This window comes from Gordionus sp. m RMFG-2023, chromosome 1 (assembly GCF_954871325.1).
Source record: "Gordionus sp. m RMFG-2023 chromosome 1, tfGorSpeb1-WG-v2, whole genome shotgun sequence".
In the NCBI taxonomy this organism is placed as follows: domain Eukaryota; kingdom Metazoa; phylum Nematomorpha; class Gordioida; order Chordodea; family Parachordodidae; genus Gordionus; species Gordionus sp. m RMFG-2023.
The window spans coordinates 1,484,986-1,507,648 of record NC_088775.1 but is presented as its reverse complement, the minus strand read 5'-3'; the positions used below and the strand labels follow the sequence as shown (position 1 = coordinate 1,507,648).

The window sequence follows — 22,663 nt, the reverse complement described above, 5'->3', positions numbered from 1 at the left end:
TGAAATGAGATTTCACAAACTCAGTATTTATGAACTCATTTAAAAAATCACCTGACATAAATGTCGTTGGACGACAGTGTTCGGACATAAAGACATTCGGACAAAATACCCTATTTTTTTAAAGTGTTTAATTTTTTTTTTCTAAAACAATCATTTTTGACCAGTATCTTTTGGTCCGGGGTTCTTTTGGATATTTTTGTCCGGGACATTTATGTCAGTGATTAATTTTGAATCTGAAAATCAACTATTATGAAATATTTAGGTTACCTTTGAAGATTTACTATTTTCTTTACAAAATTTGAATATACATGAATGGTTTTGAACAGATGATATATTTAGAATGAATGAATGCAACAAAAAACAACCCAATATATGGAGGTCTCATGCAAATAGACCAAAAATTAAAAATCTGACCACTTTTTCGAAGTAGACGCATTTTCTGATAGTAGTTAATGGGAATTTGATTAAAACTCCAAATTCTGGTCAAATTAGGGAGTTTCCCAAATTATCGGGAGCCTAAATTAGACAGATATGACAGTACTTCAATCAAATAATTCATAAAATAAGAGGAAATCTTTAAAAAAAAATAAAATTGTCCTAAATCGAATTAAAACAGACGATTTTAAAATATTTGAGTTAAATTGATTTTTAAAAAAAATAATATCGTTTGGCAATTATTTCCTAGATTTAAATAACAAAAAAATAAATCAAAGAAGATTTAAATCATAAATTTCGGAGTGTTGGTTGGGTGGCTAATGAATATCGAATCAACAAAATTCAATAAAGTCATCAAGACAATTCTACCAACAGACGAAGACGAAGTGATAAACGTGACAAAAACAGGTAATAAATATAAAATTTCTAAGGATCGCCAAATTCTCACGAAAAAACCTAGCAAGTGGTCATCGGGCCGCCAAAGTGACGAATTATCAAAAATTTTGAATGAAAACAATTTGGCCAAACGAACCAAGAAAACGCACTATGGTGGCAAAGATACGGTTAATATTCCTCCTAAAATTCCTAAGCCTGCCATAATCGCAGACGGTATTCATGCCCGAGGCCATTTAGCCTCAATTATTTCAGCGAAAAAGGTATTAAAACGAAAATAGTCATGTATATAAAGCACTATCATAAATACAATAATTGTTTCAAGAGGGAAATTGAAATCGTATGGAAAGCAAATGACTTTATACGATTTCCAGCCGTTTAATTCTTATAATTTCGATTTCATTTTTTTTAAATCGGTCTGTTCGTATTTATTTAGTTTCTAAAGCCGGTTTTTAAGGGCGGTTTCGAGCCAGGTTAATATCCGTGCCGGGCTTGCAATTCTCTTATTTTAAAATTAGTCCTTTTTTTTGTTCTTCTTATTGCACATAGGGATATATAAAAAACGAAAACAAAATAACACGGTTAAAAATAATTTTTAAAGAAATTTTAGCTCAAAAAATCAAATTTATAAAGATTAATTATCTTTTAAAAACTTTATTTAGCGAGGTAGATTGTGATATGGCAAATTTAGCGAGGTAGATTGTGATATGGCTTAAAATTCTCAAAATAATATATATTTTATTGTTTCTGCTTCTAAAGCTCTGATACTCGTAATAAAACACAAAAAATGGCGTTTTTTAAAAAAAAAAAACTTTTACTTCTTGTTATTAAATATTTAAACGGCAAAAAAAATGCTATTATTCCGAGATCTTATTCCAATCAACATGACAAATCAATTTTAAGTTTTTTTTATAAATATAAATAATAACACGTGATTGATTATCAGATGGCACTAATAAAACTCAAGAATTTAATCGACGAAACCCAGAAAGAAATGGAGGCCATCAAAAACAAATCTTACGCTGCGGAGAGAACGTTAAAAGAATCTTCCGCTTCAAAATAATAATTTATTAGACATTTTTAGTATTGTTAGAAGTCACTCATATCTTTCTTTCTACTTTCCTTTCCTTCCCTTCTAACCAATAAATCTTATGAAATTTTACCGCATTTTAAAGATAAAACTTCACCATAAATTACGGTATTTACAACATTTGTATTTAAAATTTATTATATTTTTATTAAAAATTAATAAATATTACAAATCTACAAATTGATATATATTTCCCCCTTTTAAAATCCTTTAGGAAAATAAAGTAAAAACTGATAATATTTTTGTTATAATTTTGTCAAAAAATATTTAAAAGTGTAATTTATATACATGACAAGTTATAAATGATAAAAGAGCGATATCTAAATATAGAATTTTAAAAAACATGTGACTTAATTATTTCAGTCCAATTCTAGGAGTAGAGTTATGGGACAATGATCGCTACCAAACACTTCTTTCCTGATGATGCTGTCACATATCCTTGGCAATAGTCTTTCGGATACTATAAAATAATCGATTCTCCTTATATTAAAAAAAAATATAAATAATTTAATGAATAATTCTAACCCTATACATTTTCCTTCTTCAAATAAATAACAAATAAGTTATCTAATCAGATGTAATATGACGTAATTTAATCTAATGATTAAAATAGACTAATTGGGGATCCTCCCCCTAGGAACCTCCCATTCCTAAACTACTTACTCAAAGTGATTTTCTATCTAAACGAAAATGAAATACTTGTAAAAATTCAGACAATTTTTTTAATTTAATATTATATTCCATTTAATAAATGTAGATGCTGAAAAAAAGGTGTTTTTCGACAATCAAAATTTTATATATAAATTATAATCTTTTATAAAATATCATTTTAGATTAATAGAAATTAAATTAAGGTATTTTCCAGAACGTTCCAAAACATGAAATGGGTAAATTTTTTTGGCCGGAACAAGAATGGGGTACCAAAATGCACATATGTTCTGGGTCGCTGATAAAACACGTGACTTTTTTATTTTTTTAAAATAGAAAATATAAAAAAAAACAATTTGAAGCAAGTTATGAAAAGAATGACCTAAATCACTATTTATTTATTTTTTTTTAAATATGATATTTTATTAACATTTGATTAATTAATATTAAATGCAAATTTAATTTATAATTTTTAATATAAAAATAAAAATGTTATATTTAAAATGAATTAGTTATTATAAATATAGTTATTTTATTTATAAGAGTATTTAAAATTATAGCGAATAAATTTCACGGATAGATGCTTTCCATGATGAATTAGCTCATATCAATTTCACGGATAATTTAGTTCATGATAAAAAAAAATAGAAGAAGATAACTTTGAAAATTCTTTTGTCGATAATTAAAGAAATATAGTTTTTTTTAAAAAAAATAAAATAATGACTCTTATTACAAAGAGCGCGTGCGCGAAATCCCGAAATTGATCGACGTTTGATTGGATAATTTTAATTTTTTTTTAGTTTTTTGTAAAAAATAATGGCTCTATATTACAAAGAGCGGTGCGCGAAAATCCGGAATTGATCGTCGTTTGAAAGGATGATTTATAACCGAAGGGGAGAGAAGGTGAGTCTGAGTAGTTAGAGTTTGATGGAAGAAAAAAATATGAAATGAATTGGGTGATAGATAATAAAGTTAAATGATAAAAATAAAACATGGGGATTGTCAATTAAAAGAAAATGAATATATTCAGTAAAATCTGTCTAGTTTGTTGTGACCAAAATGCCCAATTTATAAAGACTTATTAGTAGTTAATAGGAATTAAATAGGTAACCCCAAATTTTGGGTCAAATTAAGGAGTTGCACAAATTTGAAAAGTTCTACTGTATAAAATATTTCGTAATTTTTTATGGTATTTTATTTTGCAGGTTTAAGAGAAGAAATTGCTTTTATTCGTTTTAGTGATTATTATACTGAGAAGTGTTTCGGGAGCCTAATATCAGGTGTCAATCATTTTAAAAGAAGAAAAAAAATGTACGTAATTCGGCAATATATGTGTATGAACTCTTTGATTTATATTTTTTTTAAATTTTCTAAAATTAACGCGGAACGCAAGTCGCCATCTTTTTTAGTCATATTAGATGCCCCCATTTCAGACATACCTTAATATAAAAACCGCGGTTTAGTAATTTCCCCCCAGAGTACCTGGAAGAAAATATTTTGGACCAATGAGCCCCTACCCCCTTAGCGACGCCATTGTAATAGAAGAACCCCTTATTTATTACGATTTGTTTGTCAACAATTATTGTTTTTCGTTAAATATTTATTTACTATATCGCATATCCTTAAATACTGGATAGAATAGCCCGCCATTTGAATGATGATTTTTATTTCTTTCTTTTCTATCTCTCACTCTCTCTTTTCAAATCGTTAGGCTCTAAAATTATTTCTAGGAAAAAATAAAATACTAATTACCATCCGATATTTTTGATACGCGCGCTAAACATGTAACTCCAATAAGTGTACTGCCCTTCCATATCCGGATAAAAGTGTCGGAACGTATCCACGAATCCGCATCGCAAGAGTTCGCCGAAACTGTCTCGTTCTTCCTTGGTAAAGCCCGCACTTTTTGTATTAGTTTTAGGATTTCTGAGATCTGTTTATTTATTTAATTATAATATCTCATTCAGCAGCTGTTCTTGTAAAAGGCCCTCTTCTATAATTTTTTATTAAATCAGATGTTAAAAAGTGGAGATTTCCCTGCAACGTTAAAAAACTCCTTAGAAAAAAAATTGAGATTAACAAAGTGAGCTAGGTCTATGATAGTGATCGACAGTCAAATAGTAGAAAATAAAAAATATTTTAAATTTTTAGGGTACATATATATTAATAAATTTTTTTATGTTTCCAGTATAAGAAGTGGGATAATAATGTAACCTCATAGATAAGTCAGTGCGAACCTAAAAAAGATCTCTTTTCCAAGATCTAAGGCTAACTAATCGAATTTTTCCCATTTAATTTATAATTAATTCTCCGCTTTATAGAAAAGCGTTTAATTTTCCAATGAGCGATAAACTGACCATAAAAAATCACGTTTATTAAGAGAAAAAAAACCTATTTCGTTGTGCGCGACATTCAAATCACCGCATATTATGACCGGTTTCTTGGCATCAAGATCGGTTAAGTAATTTCGGAAGCATCTATCCCATTCCAGTCTGTATTCGAGTCTGACAAGCTTATTGCCAGAATTAGGGATATCTAACAAATTTTTTATTATTATTATTATAAATAAAAATGTTATATTCTTTAAAATATAATAAATTCCTTTAAAAAATTATTGCCGAAACAAGAGCGATAGATGTTTCATATAAAAATCTTCTTATACAATAAAAAATCTTAAAACCATATGAATAATAGATGATAGAAATAGAATATTCTAGAAGTGTCAGTGCTAAACAATGAGTTGTTTTTTAAATAAAATTAAAACTTACACACATTGACCAGATAGAATTGGTCATATTCAGCTGTTATAACCCTTCCTTCGTTGTCGTGTTCATGTTTACCTTGTTGAATGGATAAGAAGTTATATATATATATATTTAGACGAGTTTATTTGTATCAAATATTAAATCCGGCAGGAAACCGGGTAGTAGAGATCTGTAAATCACGGCCCGGTCCGTACTCAACCCGAACGAATTTTGGACATGACCGGGTCTATTTGAATAATTTCGGTTAGGGTCGAACTTAATATTTATATAAATAAATTTGGGCCGGGCCGAGGAGACAAATAATTTGTATTTCCGGTCGGGCTTTTCGGGAACCGGGCTAGGGATTAGGCCCGAGGCAGATCACTTATTTATAGTAATCTTCCTGAGCTACCCCTTCCCCCCTCAGTCTTTAATCCAGCATATCGGAGCTTTATATAGACTGAAAATCGCTGGAAGCTACTTCCGGTTATATAAAAACGAATAAAATGTTAATTTTTTTAAAAATTATTATTATTAAATTTAAGTGTCCAAAATCTATTTATATTTATTTTTCAACTTCACTTTTTTTTTGGTTAAGAAATACTGTATTTAGATGTAATTGACCTAAATTGTTTACTGAACAGTTTTAGAAATTTTATATATTTAAGGCTTATCAAAAAGAAATCTTTAAAAAAAATCATCCTTTGAACATTAGGTATTAAAAAAAACAACTTAAATCTTCTATTTTAAATTATCTAACGCACGGATAATTGATTATTTTGTTATAATTCGTTGGCTTGAATATTATATAGCAAAATTTTTGGGAGAGAATTTTTTTTTAAAATAACACTACGATGCAAATAGAGGGATTATTCTAAATTATATTTTATATTTTTTTTATTGTTGATTTGGAGGAATAGAGGAATACACAACTCAGGAATGAATTGATTTATCGCGGGGAAAAGAATTCTGTTATCTAAAATTGGATATAGAACATTATAATACTCAGTCGATACAAAATAATATAGTCATCAAATTTTGATCGATCCTTTTTTTTTATTATATATCCGGTTTCGAATCCAGATTTTAGCGGATAATACAAAGTTTTTTGATCAAACTCGGTTCCAGCAAAAACTCGTAAATCCGGTGGATCCGAAAAATATGATAATTCATTAACTATCTAAAAGCGCATGACGGCTAAGCCTTGAGGTGAAACATCTGTTAATGCGATTAGTTTTAGCTTTTATATTTAAAAATGGATAGGGGGGTTTACCCACATTGTCACTTAAGAGACCATCTCGGTTCTAACTAATTCTATATCCAAAGCGGTCAACTTATTATTATTGCTCGGGCGAAGAACACTCAAAAAATTGGACATTTTGTAACGACTTACGGCGGGTATACTCATTACTAGGCCAATTCGAAAACCAACCCAATTACGAATTATTCGTATTCGATTCATTCGAAAAAATCGAATAGTTTACTATTCACAATTACACTGATCGAATAAGATAGTATATTATTTGATTCGTTCGAAGAACCTAGTATTCGTTATTCACTTCATTTCATTGTGATAAGGCCCTACTAATTTGTCAAATTTTTTTGTTATTTACAATTAGCGTCGTTAATCGGTTAAGCCGAGTCGGACTTGGCCTAAATTCGAGTTTTGAGTCGTAAAACTCATTTCGAATTGAGCGGAACAATGAGCCGTACGAGTTAGCTAGTTGAGTCGGTTTCGTCGATTTTTAAATATTTTCCTCGTGGAGCAGATAATAATAGCGTGCCGATTCAAAATAAATTCGAGTCAAGTTAAGTGTCGTATTTCACGACTCCAACTCGAATTTAGAATTCTAAAAATTCGACTTTTTAACAAAATATTTTGTAATCTCATCTCATTCCCTTTCGTATTTTTTTTTGATTTTTTATATAAAATGGCGGCTTAAATTATAATCTAAATTCCTAGGCAGTTCATTTAGACGAAACTCTGTATACTACATCGGGCACTTAGGGAAATAATAAAGGGCACGTGTCACATCACTCTACCCCGAAACTTGAAACTTATCTACGACATTTTTTTTTACTAATATTCTTTTCCTCACGATTAGAAAATTTACGTTTACATTCAATCAGATTTTTATTTCGACAAAAAATAAATTTTGTTTTTAAATTTACTTTAAAAAAACGAAATTTACCTATTCCATATTTAACATCGCGCGGTTTTATTTTGCTGATCAAACCGGTTCCCGAATAACCGGCTTTTTTAGCCGGATTCCAGTGGATATGATAATCCTTTAGCAATTCTCCTTCCGAGTTGAGGTCCGGGATTTTGTGAGATTCCGATTTTATTTCTTGCAAGCATAAAATGTCGGGTAATTCTTTCTCCAGAAATTCCAATCCATTTTTCTTTGGGGGAGAGTATAATTTAATTTTTTTTATTCACGAAATATTTTTTATCTTTTTTTGTTTCTTAAGAAATTACATTTCTAATTCAGTAATTTTTATCTTTCTTTCTATTTAATAGACACAATATTTCTAACCATTTTTTTTAACTAATTTCTTTTCAGAGCTTCTCCGTTCTTTTCTTTCTTCCTTATTTCATTCATTTTTTTAAGCTTTTATTTTATTCCCTTTTTCTATTCACGTGATCTTCTGTTCCTTTTTTTAACCTGTTTATTTCAAAAAATCTGCATTATTAGTCAAAAGTTATGCTAAAATTAAACTTATATATTCTAAAGATTTCATATAACCATTTTCAAAATTCGAAACCAAATCTATGATATAAAGAAACGATTGCTAGTAATCATATATTTTTTTTTATATAAAATTATAAAATGGCGACTCCTCTAGACCTAGTGACCTCATAGACACCAATTATTCTAACCCAACATCAGGGCTGATATATTATTGATTCCTTTATCCCCCATGAAGCATTATAATGAAATTCCATGTTCTCCCATATTTTCAGTCCCCTACGAAGTAATGTTCCATCTACAACAAATCATCAAAATTTCGATAATCGCATCCCAAATGTTCCACTATACCCCCTTTCATAAAACCCCCCTCTACTCAATTAATTATGTTTATATATATATAAAACTGCTTAACCATTTAATGCATCATAAAAAATCTCGGATTATAACAATATATCCAAATTATAATTAACTATATATTAAAATTAAGTCTTGCCGTCATTTCTCAAAATTCAATAGGAGTCATTTGCCCTAACTAACAGGTAAAGCTAGGATTATCCCAAGGGAGGGGTCTTCTTCCTCGTGATACGCTTCGTGGGTTGAGTACAGTTTTATATACACTTTTTTTGCAAAATAAATACTCTTTTTAAATGAATCAATTTCAGGCCGCGTTATCTGATTATTTTCAAAAACTCATTTCTAGTCTAAGATATTCAGCCCTTTAGGTCTGCGGGCTTTTAAACCTGTGTGCCCCAAAAAATATTTAGGCCATGTCTTGGTTGGTCTTATATATTTTTTGAAACTTATATCTGTTCAGAACCGCTCTATTTAGAATTTTGGATTAGGAACACCCTATACTGTTTTAAGCTCGTAAAAAAATTTAATATTAAAATTAATTTTTTTTTAAGCCATTAACTACCAAAGATATCTATATTTTCTCTGCAAAAATTCTCTTACATGATAATATCGTTAGAAAATAAGGGAATTAATAAGATTAATAAGATTAAATAACAATAAAATTTAATAACAAAAATAAAACAATAAAGTTTCATCTTTGGTTTTACATTATATATGTCGTAATTTTTAAAGGGATCATGACTATCCGGGATCTTCACGGGATTTAAAGGGATAGCTAAAAAATTAGGGTTGATAATTGAGGAATGATAATACGATGGATTATCACGTTTTAATCGTGATAAAGAGGAATCTTATTTTAAAAGCGTTTTCCACGAGTTTCGTTGCGTTTTTAATTTTCAATTTTGTTTTTTTTGGCCTTATGATATAAGATATGTCTAGTATAGGGTATCATTCGATAGCTAATCAAAAGATTTATTCAACTGGAGGTCAATCTCTGCCCCAGTGATAATACCGTATAGTTCTTTATCCTTTAAAAAATTGAAATTTTAAAGGGATCCCTTTAAATCCCGTGAAGATCCCGGATAGTCATGATCCCTTTAAAAATTACGACACATATATAAATATATTTAGTTTTCGATTTTATTTTTTAGGGGATGGAGGAAGGTTATTTCCCAGTTTACTCTGTTGCGTTAAAGTCTTCACTATTCAAGCAAAACCGGAAGCAAGATGGTTAAGAATGTTAGTCAAGATCTTACATCCAAAATTAACTTTTATTAGCTCCTCCCTAAATCGACGGAGTTTTCCCTAACTTCCTTAAGCAAATACAAACTACCACCAGAAGCTATCCAAAAAAGGTAAAATGTCGATAAGTTTCCTGCGCTGACTATTATTGACAGAACAAGAATATCGTTTCCTCGGGTCCAAATTGTCCATATTTGTAGCGATTTTTTTTAAAAAAATCGTCTCTCACGTAAAATTGATTAAAATCATAATAATTTAAAACAATATAAAATACTTGAGCGATCAATTAATAAATAATTTACGAATTTTATGATTAACTCTTATTAAAATAAAATGACGAAAAATTCAGATGGAACAATATAATATTTTGAGCCAAGCGAGTCCGGCTATTTGACAGAACAAGTATAATTTCCTCGGTCCAAATTGTCCATATTTGTCGCGATTTTTTTTGAAAAAAATCGTCTCTCACGTAAAATTGATTAAAATCATAATAATTTAAAACAATATAAAAAAATCAAGAGATTAATAAATAATTTATGGCCACTCTTTATAAAAAAAAAAAGTGACAAAAAATTCAGATGGAACAGTATAATATTTTGAGCCTTTTTATTATAAGCGACTCTTTTTTTTTTGTTTTTGAAAGAAAATGAATAAATCGATATTTGTATTCCTAACGTTTTCAGCGTCCATTTTTATTTTCTTTTATAGAAGATTTATTTTTTTTTAGCGTAAAAAAAAAATAAAATGAGAATATATAAATATTTTAGATTAGCGAGGAAAGTTGGGTTACAATATTTACGACAACAAAAAATATGCTTAAATATATTATTTATATCGGGAACGAGAACGCTCCTTCTAAAAAAATGAGTTCGGATTTGGGTTCGGGTTCAGTGAAAAATGGTTAGGAAACTAGAAGAATAATGACTTAATTAAACATCATTTTTTTTAAATTTATTTTAATTAGTATCAACATAAAAATAATTTATCATCATAATTATAATACTACGAAATACAATTTAAAATTTTTACTAAATATAATAAAAAATAATTACACGAAAAAAAATGATCCAAAAATGTTTAAAAAGAATGGTTTGGGTTCATCGAATCGGGAGGTTTAGGGTTCTTCGTCCCTGAGTTTTATTGGTTAAGCTTCTTTTTTTTAAAAAAAAAAAATTGCACTTTCTAAATATTCTTATTTTTGGTTCTTTTGAAGATTTTCCCTCGGCTTTATCAATCGTTAAGTAGTTACTTAATGGTGTTGGACGTTATAGTTTGGTCAATATACATTATATAGGTAATTTAAATAACAGAGTAGTAAAGACCTTAAGGTGTCAATTATTCCAAAAATATAATCTCAAATTTAAATATTAAGCATATATAAAGTATAAAGTTTAAACATATGTACCGATTGTAACTTTTCAAACAGATCCCAGATCAATGACTATCATTAATGCAAGTTTTAATGAAATTAATTACTACTTTAGTGTTGAATAAACATTTTCATCATCAATAATATATGGTCAATAATATGGAAATCTCAATTATATTTTTTTTAAAGATAATATGATTAGCATAAACTCACTGGTTTTTATCTGATTTTAAATATTTCATAAGACTTAACTCAATATTTTATCTAGAAAAATATTATGCAAACCTAAAGATTTTGGGGATCTATTCGTGTAATCTCTTGGTTCAAGCATTTTTTCTGGCTATTTCTAAAAATAGGCTCAAATAGAGCCATTTAACACAGAATTGAAATTGTCAGACAATTATATTTTTATAACTTACCCAAATTTGTAGAAGATCAGTTTTTGATAATAATAGTACATCAAACAATATCTACTCATATTAAGAAAATATAACAATTATTAAAAAATAAAACTCTTTAAACCTATAAAATAATGCAGGTGGATATGTGATTCCTGAAATATAAGAATCAGTAGGAATGTTGTTAGGGAGGGGCAGAATATTCCATTTTATATATGCATTACAAATGTTTTTTTATGGTCAATAAAAATCTAAGCCTTACTATATTTTCAACCAAAACAACTGGAAAAAAAAATAAATAACGAAATATTTATGAAATGAGAAAAGCATATGCTTATCAAAATTCATATAATTGTTTCACAAATTTATTATATAAAATTATTTACATTTGTTTTTAATTTTTTTTAAATTAAAAGGTTAGAAAAATAAACAAAAAATGTTGATATATCAATAAAGCATGTTATTGAACTTTGATTATTTATTAAGTGTAGTTCATTTTATTTTCGTGTACTATCATACTTAGTAAAAAAAAGAAAGAAAGGTGTATAGTTTTTTTTTTCTGTTTGCAGATAAAGCGTATTTTCCTTTTCTTCCTCAGACACTCTTTTACTACTTTAATTAATATTTCCTTATATCATGGATAAGTAAGTTAGGACCTTGTTTATAGTAAGTACAGTTTGTTTAAGTGGTCACTTTGTAATATACTAAAGGCAAGTAAATAAATTGTATAATAACTGAGAATCATGTTATAACTAGTGTTGTTAAATAACTCATTTTGAGTCTATGTATAGATTGTTGTTCCTTCTATGAGCAAAATCTTCAGGCTTGCCTATTATTTTCTGGATAAAGTATTAAGTTTCTAGCTGTTTAACAACACTAGTTATCACTCATTTGAGCAAACATGTGCCCACTATAAAATAAGGCCTTATTAATAAAAGTGAAAAACTTTAATACAAGCCCTTAGTCCATCCACATTCCAACAAGTTATTTTAAAATTCCATAGCTTATTCCTTGATGATTTAGATTGGGAATCAAAATTGATTTGATTTAAATTGGTGAATATTTTGTTCAATAATGTTTTGGGCTTTTTATTGAGGGTATCCATCTTATTTTCAAGATTTTTTGAGGATATTACTGTGGATTGAGCAGATATCTGTATATTTATGATGGATAGATTAGGATAATAAAATGAAATTTTTATTGGTTATTTTAAAATCCTAAAAAATCCAATCTTAGCATTTATTTTATGTTTCCTAAGCTAAATCTAATAAAGGAGCTTTGGGACCTAATAAAAGCAAAAAACCCAAATGATGTTAATAAATTAATGGCTAAAGTACTTATTTTATTTTACCATGGGAGAATTCTTTTAAAATAAACTATATTTCAGATTTAATTGATACTTACTTAAAAACAATCTTCTTTTCTTATTTAATTCCTTAAAACTGTATTAATTATATCTTGTTAAATATTATTAAACTTTATTATTTAGTTATACTATAAAATATTTCATTTAAACATTAATAATTTTATTATTATAAAGAATATAAGATCATATTAATGCAGCCAAAATATTCAAATAGAAATTTTTAGATGTAATTATGGTTCCTTTTTGGGAACACAGTTATAACAATATTTTTTATAGAAAACAAAATTTTTTAAAAGAGTAATAGAAATTACATCAACCGATATTTCATATATACAGGTAACTTTACAGTCATAAAGAAAAATAGTTGATAATAATATTGAATACAATTTTTTTTTAGTAATATATTTATTGAGTAGATTTAAAAAAATATATATGAATATAACAATATATTAAAAATTTTTTAAAAAAATTAATAAAAGTTAGGATATCTATATTCATTCATTTGTTTTGGGGATTGAGTTTTTAGTGGTGATCATTGAGTAGATTTAACATTCTAAGATTTATTTAATCAAAAAAAAGGGGGTATATTTACAGTATTATAATATCATTTTAATACCTTCAATGTAGCTTGTTTCTTTTTTGTTAATTTCTATGCAAAATATTTTATATAAATTATGATAATTTTAAATACCTTTTCATCAGTTTGTTTGGGACTATGATTGTCCTCTTCTAAAATCTCTGTATTATTTGATTCAGAATCCTAAAAATTATTAGGATACATTTCTATATATGTATATTTAAACCTCTTCTTTTTCTTTGGGCTTTAACTTCTGAGGCTTAGCTATTTTTTTCATTATAGTGCCTTTTTCAGCCTATAAATAAAATATTAACTATTAAAAAAAATAGTTGAATCATACAATTGTAGAACTTTTAGCAGATCTTAATCTAGAAGAAATAGGGACTCCCTTTTCTGGGTGAACTTCTTTGGGTATAGAATCAGTTCCATTCTATCACAAAATATTGATTTAAAAGATGCATATAAACAATTTACTTCAATTCCATTAGCCATTATTGGTTTAACAATCTTTTGAACCTAAGGAAAAATTATTTTCAACATGTATAATTTTTAAAAAAAAAAACCTTTTTCTTAGCAGGCATTTTAGTAAAAAGTCTTAACAAAATAGTGGGAATTTTAAAATGCGGTTTTTAAAATAGACAAGAAAATATTTTAAATAAAATATAATTTAAATTTTTTTTAAAAAAAAACAATGTGGTGTGTAACATATTCTATATGTTAAAATAACTAATGTGAAGAAAAATTTAACTAATAAATTAGTTGTATATTTTACGATATTTTTTTTCAAATTTAAAATTACTGCTTTATTAAAAATAATGTCTCACATCACAAGCAGAAGCGTAGAACTAGAACGTTTGCTTAAGGCAGTGATGCTCATATTTGAAAAGGAATGGTGCCTACTTCTATTCCTAAGATCCATATATGATTGGGAGTGGAGGTGTGGGGGGGGGGGTGTATTTCCTGTAGAGTACCTTAAATATAGTGTTTTATTTTAGCTAAAATAATTTAAGTAAGCATCGAGATTCGGCAAATATATGTTCAAGCTTTCTGTTAGTTATGTGCAAAATCTTTTGGATTACATTTTATTAATTTGGTTATAATCTTAATCGGACGTTTTTTTTAAATCGACCCGAATCGGGCTTTTTAATAACACTATTTGAAAAGTGAGGTGTGGAGATAATATGGCGTTGGAAGCATATAAATTTCACAATAAAATTTAGTAAGAGGGTAGGAATAAATATAAATATATTTTTTTTTATATGTGTAGTGATTAGCTATTGAACACGAGGATTGACAGATAAGAATAATGAATCAACATCATATTGTTTTTATAGATGGGGAAAAGTTCAAGAATGATTGGGATTATGGAATGTAGGAATTGTAAATATTTAAAATTATATGATTAAATATACATGATTAATATTATTGCGATATAAGTTATAGTATAATATAATTTGAATTCCCTTTATTTATTTCTTAATGGAGAAGTAGGAGAAAGTAAAAATACTTTAGAAAGGTAATCTCGGTAGGGCGAGGGGGGCTTAAAATTGCCCATGCCAGCTTTATTAAGTTTTAATTAAATTTAAAAATTAAATATGTGAATAGCTACAAAAAAAATTTTCACATTCAGGAGAAAGTTTTAAGATCAGAATAAACAAAATCTATATTATTATGTATATAATATAAAAAAACAAAAATAATCCTTCTATATAAATACGAAAATTATATTTTAAAATAATAGATTGTATTTTTTTTTGTTTCAGGAAAAAATTTTTTACTTGGAGTTGAGATATAATGGCTTTAAGTTTGTTGCCCATTAATTTTAAATCTTAAAGTTCAGCTTGGCCAAATAATGTGCGCAAAACTCCAATATTAATTTAAAATTTTAATTTTACAGTGAAGTTTTGTACTAGTCTTAAATTTATATTCATTTTTTTTATGTATATTTTTCATATATAAATTAAAAAAATTTACACAAAATTTAATGGCAAATAATTGTCTAGGATTCATAGGGTAGTTTATACTCAACATAATGCCTGAATTATAATCCAGGTCAAATCAGACTTTCCAAATCGCTCACAATAAATAATATTAATTTTTTTTTTAAATTCCGAATTCCTATGGAAAAAGAGCTAAATTCTCGCATAATATCTCGTTTTTTTAATTTATTTATTGATGGGCCAACTTATAGTGTTTGTTGAACGGCTCGATTTGAGCCTTTAAAAAGGGCTAACTCAATATTTTAGCCATAAAAAATATTGGCCAAGCCCTCGGGATTTCGTTAATAGATGCTCAAACCTTTGTGCCACCCTGGAGCAAAATCTCAAGACATGCATATATATTTTCCTAATAAAATATTGAGCTAGACCTTTTAAAAATGCTTTTATGGACATTCAGTTTTGTTAAAATTTATTCGATATTTATCCTTTTACTCCCTGTTTTCAATTCTTTTCTTTCTTTTTTTTTGCATTCTTTTGTTCACATTGGTGTTTTTTTTAAATAATACCTTTGTAGATATTGATGAATTAAAAACATTTGTCTCCAATATGGACGATGATCCATTTCCGGTTTTTATATCCTCTCCACGTAAATATTAACGGTTCTCAGGGATAACCGGAGATGTTCAACGATACCTTGCTAATGGTGAACTTTCTTAGCAGACTTTACCTTACCGCGAAACATAATAGAGTGACAGCTACCATGGCAAGGACACATGTCAGACAAAGATCAGTTCGCCATCTGTACTTATCACTAACATTTTATTATTGTTCATAGGTCCCAGCTGTAGGAAATTCTTTTATTTTTTTTCTTTTAACTTATTACTGATCTATGTCCCATGAAAGAATAAAAATTTGTGCAGCTCCCTAAATCACTGGGCATTAGTTTAACTAGCGGCGTAACTTATAAAAGCGAGGGGGACCACTCTCAGACCATCAGTTAAGGGGCTTTCGGCCAAGGTTTGAGAAATTGATGCACACAAATATTTATCAGTTTTAAAAGCATTTTTATTAATCCCTTAATTAATAGTTTTACTCTCAACTGCTTCAAGAAAGCCAGAAAACTATCCTTTGCTTGCCCATAATTTTTCTTCGGAGTATTAGTATATTAATAATTATTTCCAGAAATTTAACAACAGAAAACTTTTAATATTCATATTTAACAAATTTAATATTAAAAATATTATTTTATTGAGGTATTTATTTCTAATATTATATGATCTTTGAAGCTTTTAAACATATAATCTGCATTTTGCTCTAAGAGAGGTCCAAACCTCCCCCCCCCCGTCGTTAAGGCACTGATGACAATCAAAATAAATAAAGCGATAATCAATTTCTGTGAAACCGATGACTCTTTTAAAATAATGACTAAAATAAACAATTTATGTAAAGTGACAAGGTTATTAGAATAAAAAAAACATGCTAACAAATTCTTCTAAAACCAATAAAGCTTTTAAATATAAAAAACTGGCAAATTACTACGAAAATAATAAAGCAGAAATGGAAATATTAACATTAAATACCAAGAAGACGTCCAACAAGCCACACATACGCGCGACCAATGGGGGGGGGGACCTTTAAAAATCTTCACCTGCACACCCCACTCCCTCACAAAAAATTATACTTTGAAAGAAAAATTAGTAAAAATTAATAACTCAAAAAGATTTTTAATAAAAATCTAATATAGCTAAAGGACCTACAATAAACGAACCTAAGTATCTCCGATAAAATTAATGGAGAATAATTTATCTAATAGTCCCCCCCCCCTCTTAGAAAAATCACGCTTATGGAGCCGGACAATTAACTTCCCAAGTCTAACCTTGTAAAAAGCTCATATTCCCAAAACGAAACATAAACTAGGCAACTTATTACATACACCGAAGTAATGTTTAATATATCTCAAGCGAAATAACTACTACAACATTTTATTTTTATTAATCCAATAATATAATAAAAGTAACGCATAGCATTGTGGTAGACAAGGGGGGAGGGGTTTTTGGTGGTTGAAACCTATCATACTCCTTAACTCACGAATTTTTAATTTAGAAAAAAAAAACAAGCAATTAATTTATATTAATATAAGTCAACACAAAATTTATATACGAAAAAAGTGAAACACAATGTAAAATGATAAGAATAAGGAAGAAATAGAGTGAATCTAGCCAAGGTCTATGGAAAGAAGACCATTGGCTTCAAGGATAGCTATAGCCAGTCTCTGTCTGAGGCAGAAACATTCTCGAGGATCGTCAGTATGCTTGCCGGATGTGAGATCCTAAATCCTTGTACGAATACTTGGAAATTTTATGTTTTTTTTTTGCTTAAGTATGTTTGGACTTTATTTTTGATATTTTTCAGGCGAAATGAGCAGAACAGACTTCAATTTTATTAAAAATACTAGTTTTATTTCATAATATTGCATATTATATATGTTTGATTAAAAATACAATTTAAATAAATAAATTAAGAGCCAGACCAGCTATTAAAATAATTTTTAAATATTAGGCGCTTTCTTTCTTTCTTTGCGAGCGAGTAAATTTTTTTTTAGCGGGTAGGCGGGTTAAATAATTTTCAAAACAAGGAGTGTGAGGGCTTTTTAGCTGGAAACTCTCCCATTGCAGACCTCTAATGCCGCTACTAAATATAAAAGTGTCAAAGCTATAGCTATACCGAGTCTCATATTTTAAATAATGAATGATAATAGTAAAACTTAGTATTCTTGTATTGCTTTTCTGCTTTGTAGAGTCATCCTACTGTCTTTCTATCTTTAGTAATTTTAGTATATTTTGCTAATATTTTTATTTGTGTACTGTTTACCCGGGTGGAGTGAAGATTAAACTGAAATGTGTATTCTTTAAGTATTACCCTACGCTTTTAAAATTAGTGTTTTCAAAAGTTTTGGCAGACTTCATGCTTAGGACTGCGTTTTCAATATCAGATTCATATCAAACTTTTAGAAATAAACTCAATTTAAAATTTAATGAGAGAGTCTATTTTATTTCCTATATCTATTAAATTATTTTATTTTTAATTTAATTTTATAATATTTTTATAATATTTTTATTTTATATTTAATTTAATTTAATTTAATTTTATATTTAATTTTATTTAATTCATTGGTTTCTTTATTTGATTAGTAGCTGATATAATATATTATCAAAAGGTAAATGATTTATTTTTCAAGATAAAATTAAGAAAGGTGAATAAATATAAAAATAGAATTTAGGGAAAAGGGATAAATTAGCTGAAAAGAACAAACATCTGTAAGGATTATTGAATTATAAGATTCAATGATATTTTGAATCGGGTAAAATTAACCTTAATATTATTAATTTAAAAATTCGATTTTAATTTTTTTTTTGTACCAATTTTCCGACCATCGCATTTTTAATATCTATATCTAATTCCCCCCCCCCCTCCCAATGTTAGGGCTTAGCGGATCTCTATAGAGTATAATTTATATATATATATACAATTTTAGTGCCCAGTACGGTTGGAATTTGCATTTTTGCCCCGGTCCATCCAACCCGAATCAAATTTTTTAATTAAGGATGCCTAGCATGGCCCAGTACTTCAAAATCCAGATAATATATCGTATGGAAAAATTAAGGAATCATGATTAGGATTTCGGTTTTCATGATTTTGTTATTTATTGAAATAAACACAAAATAAAAAAGAGGTGTAGGAAAAAGGAAATCGTTTTTATGAATGAATGATCATAATAGAAAGTGGCATTTAATGATTAATAATTTAAATTAGAAAAATTTTGGCGCAAGTTTTAATTTTCCTTAAACATATTCGATAAATAATTATATAGTTTAAAGGTTAGTTTTCTATCTTATAACCAAATATTAAATCAAAATTAAAAAATAAAGAATATAAATGGAGATATATATATTCGAAAATATGAGGTCTATTAGACCACCCCCCCTCCCCCAAACAGAACAATTACACCGGAAGTTATTTTAAATGGTTAAAAATTACGAACAAAATAAAAATTATATTATTTCGATAAAAAAAAAAATTTAGGCTTTAGAAATATAATTTTTATTTCTAATTCTCTCTATTAAACACCTCGGGCATTTCTACTTTCCTCCAGCGAGGCCCGGCTCCTTGATTTTTTTTCCCCCGCCCCATCCAGCCCTGGCCGAATAGAAGTTTTTCAGACTTTACCAGCCTGGTATCATGTCGAACATTCCAGATCTCCAATAAATATAAATATATTTTTAGTTTTTAAAATGAGTAATAATGGTTTAATTTATTTTTATTTTTTTAAAAAAAAAATGAAAGGTTTTTCTTTTTCTACACGGGGAAAATAAAAAAAAAATTTTTTTTTTTGTTATTGTTATTACCTATAATTAGTCCCAGATAGGCTAGACTAAATTAGCTACCAGTTTAAGTCAACGAATTCTTTAAAATTTACTTAATCAAAATGTAGATGTCCTATTATAATTAGTATATAAACAAATTTTTGGTTATAGTTAACTAAATTTTCTGTGATCATATGTTTATTAAAACAATTACAGAGATTAGTATTAGTTAGACGGCTACCGCCTAACTCAATACCTTATCTTATCCGGAAAAATATTACGCACGCCCAAAGAATTTGGTCATGGATGGCACAAAGGTTTAGGCCATCTTATCAGCTGAATCTCGAGGTCTTAGGAAACGTTTTTCCGGATAAAATACTAAGTCAGCAGTTTACATGCATCATTGGATTATTTAATTTTGCAAAAAAGACAAAAAACTATTTTTTTTTATCTAAACGTAAAAATTCCAGTTTAGTTTGGCATGGGACAAACGGATATACTAAATTGATGAGTAAATAAATGTTTTAACATATCTTTCATTCTATTAAATTTGGCTAGAAATGTATCCCTGAAATTAAATATACTTTCATTACGATAGGTGAACAATAAAATTATCTTGGTGCTGTCTGATTCTAAATATGAATAGAACTCACTTTCGTTTGGATCAAGTGACAGCTCTGTTATTGGAGTTTTAAAAGATTTGTGATTGCATGTGTTTTTTTAGATCTCAACCAATTTAGACAAGCTAGCACTAGATTGTTAAAGCATCGAGGTTAGGGAAAATGGATGTCCAAGCATTTCTGCCAGCTATGAGCAAAATCTTAACGCTTACCCAATGTTATTTTGGTTATAATATTAATCGGACCGTTACTTTTAAAAAACCGACCCGAAGCGGGTGTTTTTTAACAACACCGGTTACATCCGACGGTTTAACGAATCATCTGTTAAATGGTTTTTTAAAAATTTTTTTTCATCCTTCCGTGTCACCCGTTGCAAAGAGCGAATGTTGTCACGAATCCCACTCAGTTCATGAGAGGTAAATAAATATAATTTTTTTCTTTCCAATGAGATAAATCTCGAAAATTTCATCTTGAGTATTCCACGGTTTATTTTTTTATATCACATTCATCCAAAAATTCCTATTTTTTTAAAAAATAATCCTTGGTTGATTTAAATCACGATTTTAAAAGTCGTAAACATCATTTTTGTTGATTTTTTCTAAAATATTTTTAGGGCTAATCAAAAAAAAATATTCTAATAAATGCTTATTGACGACTTTTCTTTTCTTTTTTTTGTTAAATCTTGAAAATCACAGAAAGATTGGAATCAGTTTGGCAATATCATGTTCTGAAAAATCCTTTATCATTCCAAACTTCTGGGAAATAATAGGGATGAATTACCTACAATATAGTGAATTAGGAATGAATTCAACTAGATTATCCTTTACACCACAAATACAAAATGATAAGTATTTCTAAAAAAGGCGATTAGCGTTTCGCGACTCAAGTCGCGCGATCGGTAACTATAAACGCGATATGATATTTACTGTATTTTGTATTTATAGGCGGTCAAATCGCTATCGCAATCGCGCCACTACTAATTCAAGGTTATGCCTTGCAAATTTAAAATAAAACTGTTTTTATGTTACATAACTAAAAAACCAAGTAATTTTTTTAAAAGAACAAATCCTTCCTTTCTTTAAAAAAAATTCTCTAACAGAAGAACCGTTTAATGCATCTAATTGCCCCCCCCCCCCTCAATAAAAATTACCAATCATTCCACTAACGACTCCATTTTTAAAAATGGCTGACCATATATTTTAGGGCAAAAAAGTATTATATACGCGAGCCCTGATGATTTTGCTCGTAAATGGAAGAAAAGGTGTTGGGGCATTCTATCTAAGAAAACATGAGGTTTGCCTAACATTATTTTTTGGAGTAGTCTATAATTAATTTTAAATTTAAAATTATCATTTGGTGTTAGCAACCATTTTAAAAAAACGCAGTTTACTTTTTTTTATTCTTCGTGTGTGTTTGTAATATTGTATAAAATGAAATAGAAATACTTACTTTTACTTTATACAGGAATATTTAGAAATTAAAGATACAAGGAACGCAGACAATATAATTTTCAATTCTCAAAGACAATTCTTTTCTTTTTTATATTTTGTTAGGAAAATTATTATGCAAGCCTTAAGATTTTGCTCATATTAACGGAATTATTTTTTCTGGCTAAAATATTGAGTTAGCCTTTTAAAATTGGCACAAATCGAGAAATTACCAAACTTTGACCATCTCAATCGTGACTAAATCAAGCTTTTGGCCAAAAAATAGGAATTATGTCTCTAAGTTGAGTCTCGACTTGAAGATTGATTGGAATATTTTTGGTTAAAAAATATAGTTACGCTGTTTTATAGTTGACTAAAGTTAGGTAGTTGAAACAACACTAATAAAACACGTTTATAAAATAAGCTATAAATTTGGGGATGAAAGAAAAGAAATGAATGAATAAAAATGTAATTTTTGAAAATTCTCTTATTTTTTTAAAGGCTATTTAAAACATTTTTATTTCGTAAAAATAAATTGCGTTATATTAGGTAAAAAAAAATAACAATAAAATAATTATATTATCAAAAGAACAAAATAAAATAAAAAAAACTTGAATTAATTAGTTTAAGTTGTCGATGAAATTAAAAAGTGAAAATTTGATATTTTAATTTTATTATTTGTTTTAAAAAATTATTTTATTATCAAAATAAAGAAAGAAAGAAAGATAGATAGATAGATAGATAGATAGATAGAAAGAAAGAAAGAAAGAAAGAAAGAAAGAAAGAAAGAAAGAAAGAAAGAAAGAAAGAAAGAAAGAAAGAAAGAAAGAAAGAAAGAAAGAAAGAAAGAAAGAAAGAAAGAAAGAAAGAAAGAAAGAAAGAATGAAAGAAAGTAAGAAATAGTATTAAAAAATTAGGTAAACATTAATAAAAACATAACATAAATAATAAATAAAAAATAAATAAAATATTAAAAAGAAATAATAAAACGTTTTGAAATGTT

At 27.9% G+C, this 22,663-nt stretch overlaps 1 protein-coding gene across 5 annotated transcripts; it reads right to left on the bottom strand.

Annotated features, from left to right (window-relative positions):
* Nucleotides 1-2,119: 2,119 nt before the first annotated feature.
* LOC135931031 (exodeoxyribonuclease-like) lies at nucleotides 2,120-22,320 on the bottom strand. Of its 5 annotated transcripts, none has more exons than XM_065467886.1 (12): nucleotides 22,272-22,320; nucleotides 13,784-13,825; nucleotides 13,650-13,739; nucleotides 13,536-13,604; nucleotides 13,424-13,492; nucleotides 13,349-13,381; nucleotides 12,313-12,519; nucleotides 7,503-7,713; nucleotides 5,335-5,406; nucleotides 4,958-5,101; nucleotides 4,319-4,499; nucleotides 2,120-2,398 (listed from the first exon to the last, which is right to left on the bottom strand). In XM_065467886.1, the coding sequence occupies exons 2-12, from the start codon at nucleotides 13,799-13,801 to the stop codon at nucleotides 2,278-2,280; spliced, it is 1,215 nt and encodes a 404-aa protein (XP_065323958.1). In that variant the 5' UTR covers nucleotides 13,802-13,825; nucleotides 22,272-22,320; the 3' UTR covers nucleotides 2,120-2,277. The 5 variants fall into 5 exon arrangements, with proteins under 5 accessions (XP_065323958.1, XP_065323959.1, XP_065323957.1 ...); XM_065467887.1 differs by lacking the exon at nucleotides 22,272-22,320 and adding an exon at nucleotides 21,894-21,929; XM_065467885.1 differs by lacking the exon at nucleotides 22,272-22,320 and adding an exon at nucleotides 14,134-14,267.
* Nucleotides 22,321-22,663: the final 343 nt, after the last annotated feature.

Excerpts from the sequence above, each read along its gene's own strand:
- LOC135931031 (XM_065467884.1), bottom strand. Across the intron at positions 13,605-13,649 it reads CTGCTAAAAGTTCTACAATT|GCTGAAAAAGGCACTATAAT; the intron begins GTATGATTCAAC and ends TTTTATTTATAG. Across the intron at positions 13,382-13,423 it reads CCAAACAAACTGATGAAAAG|AAATTAACAAAAAAGAAACA; the intron begins GTATTTAAAATT and ends TATTTTGCATAG.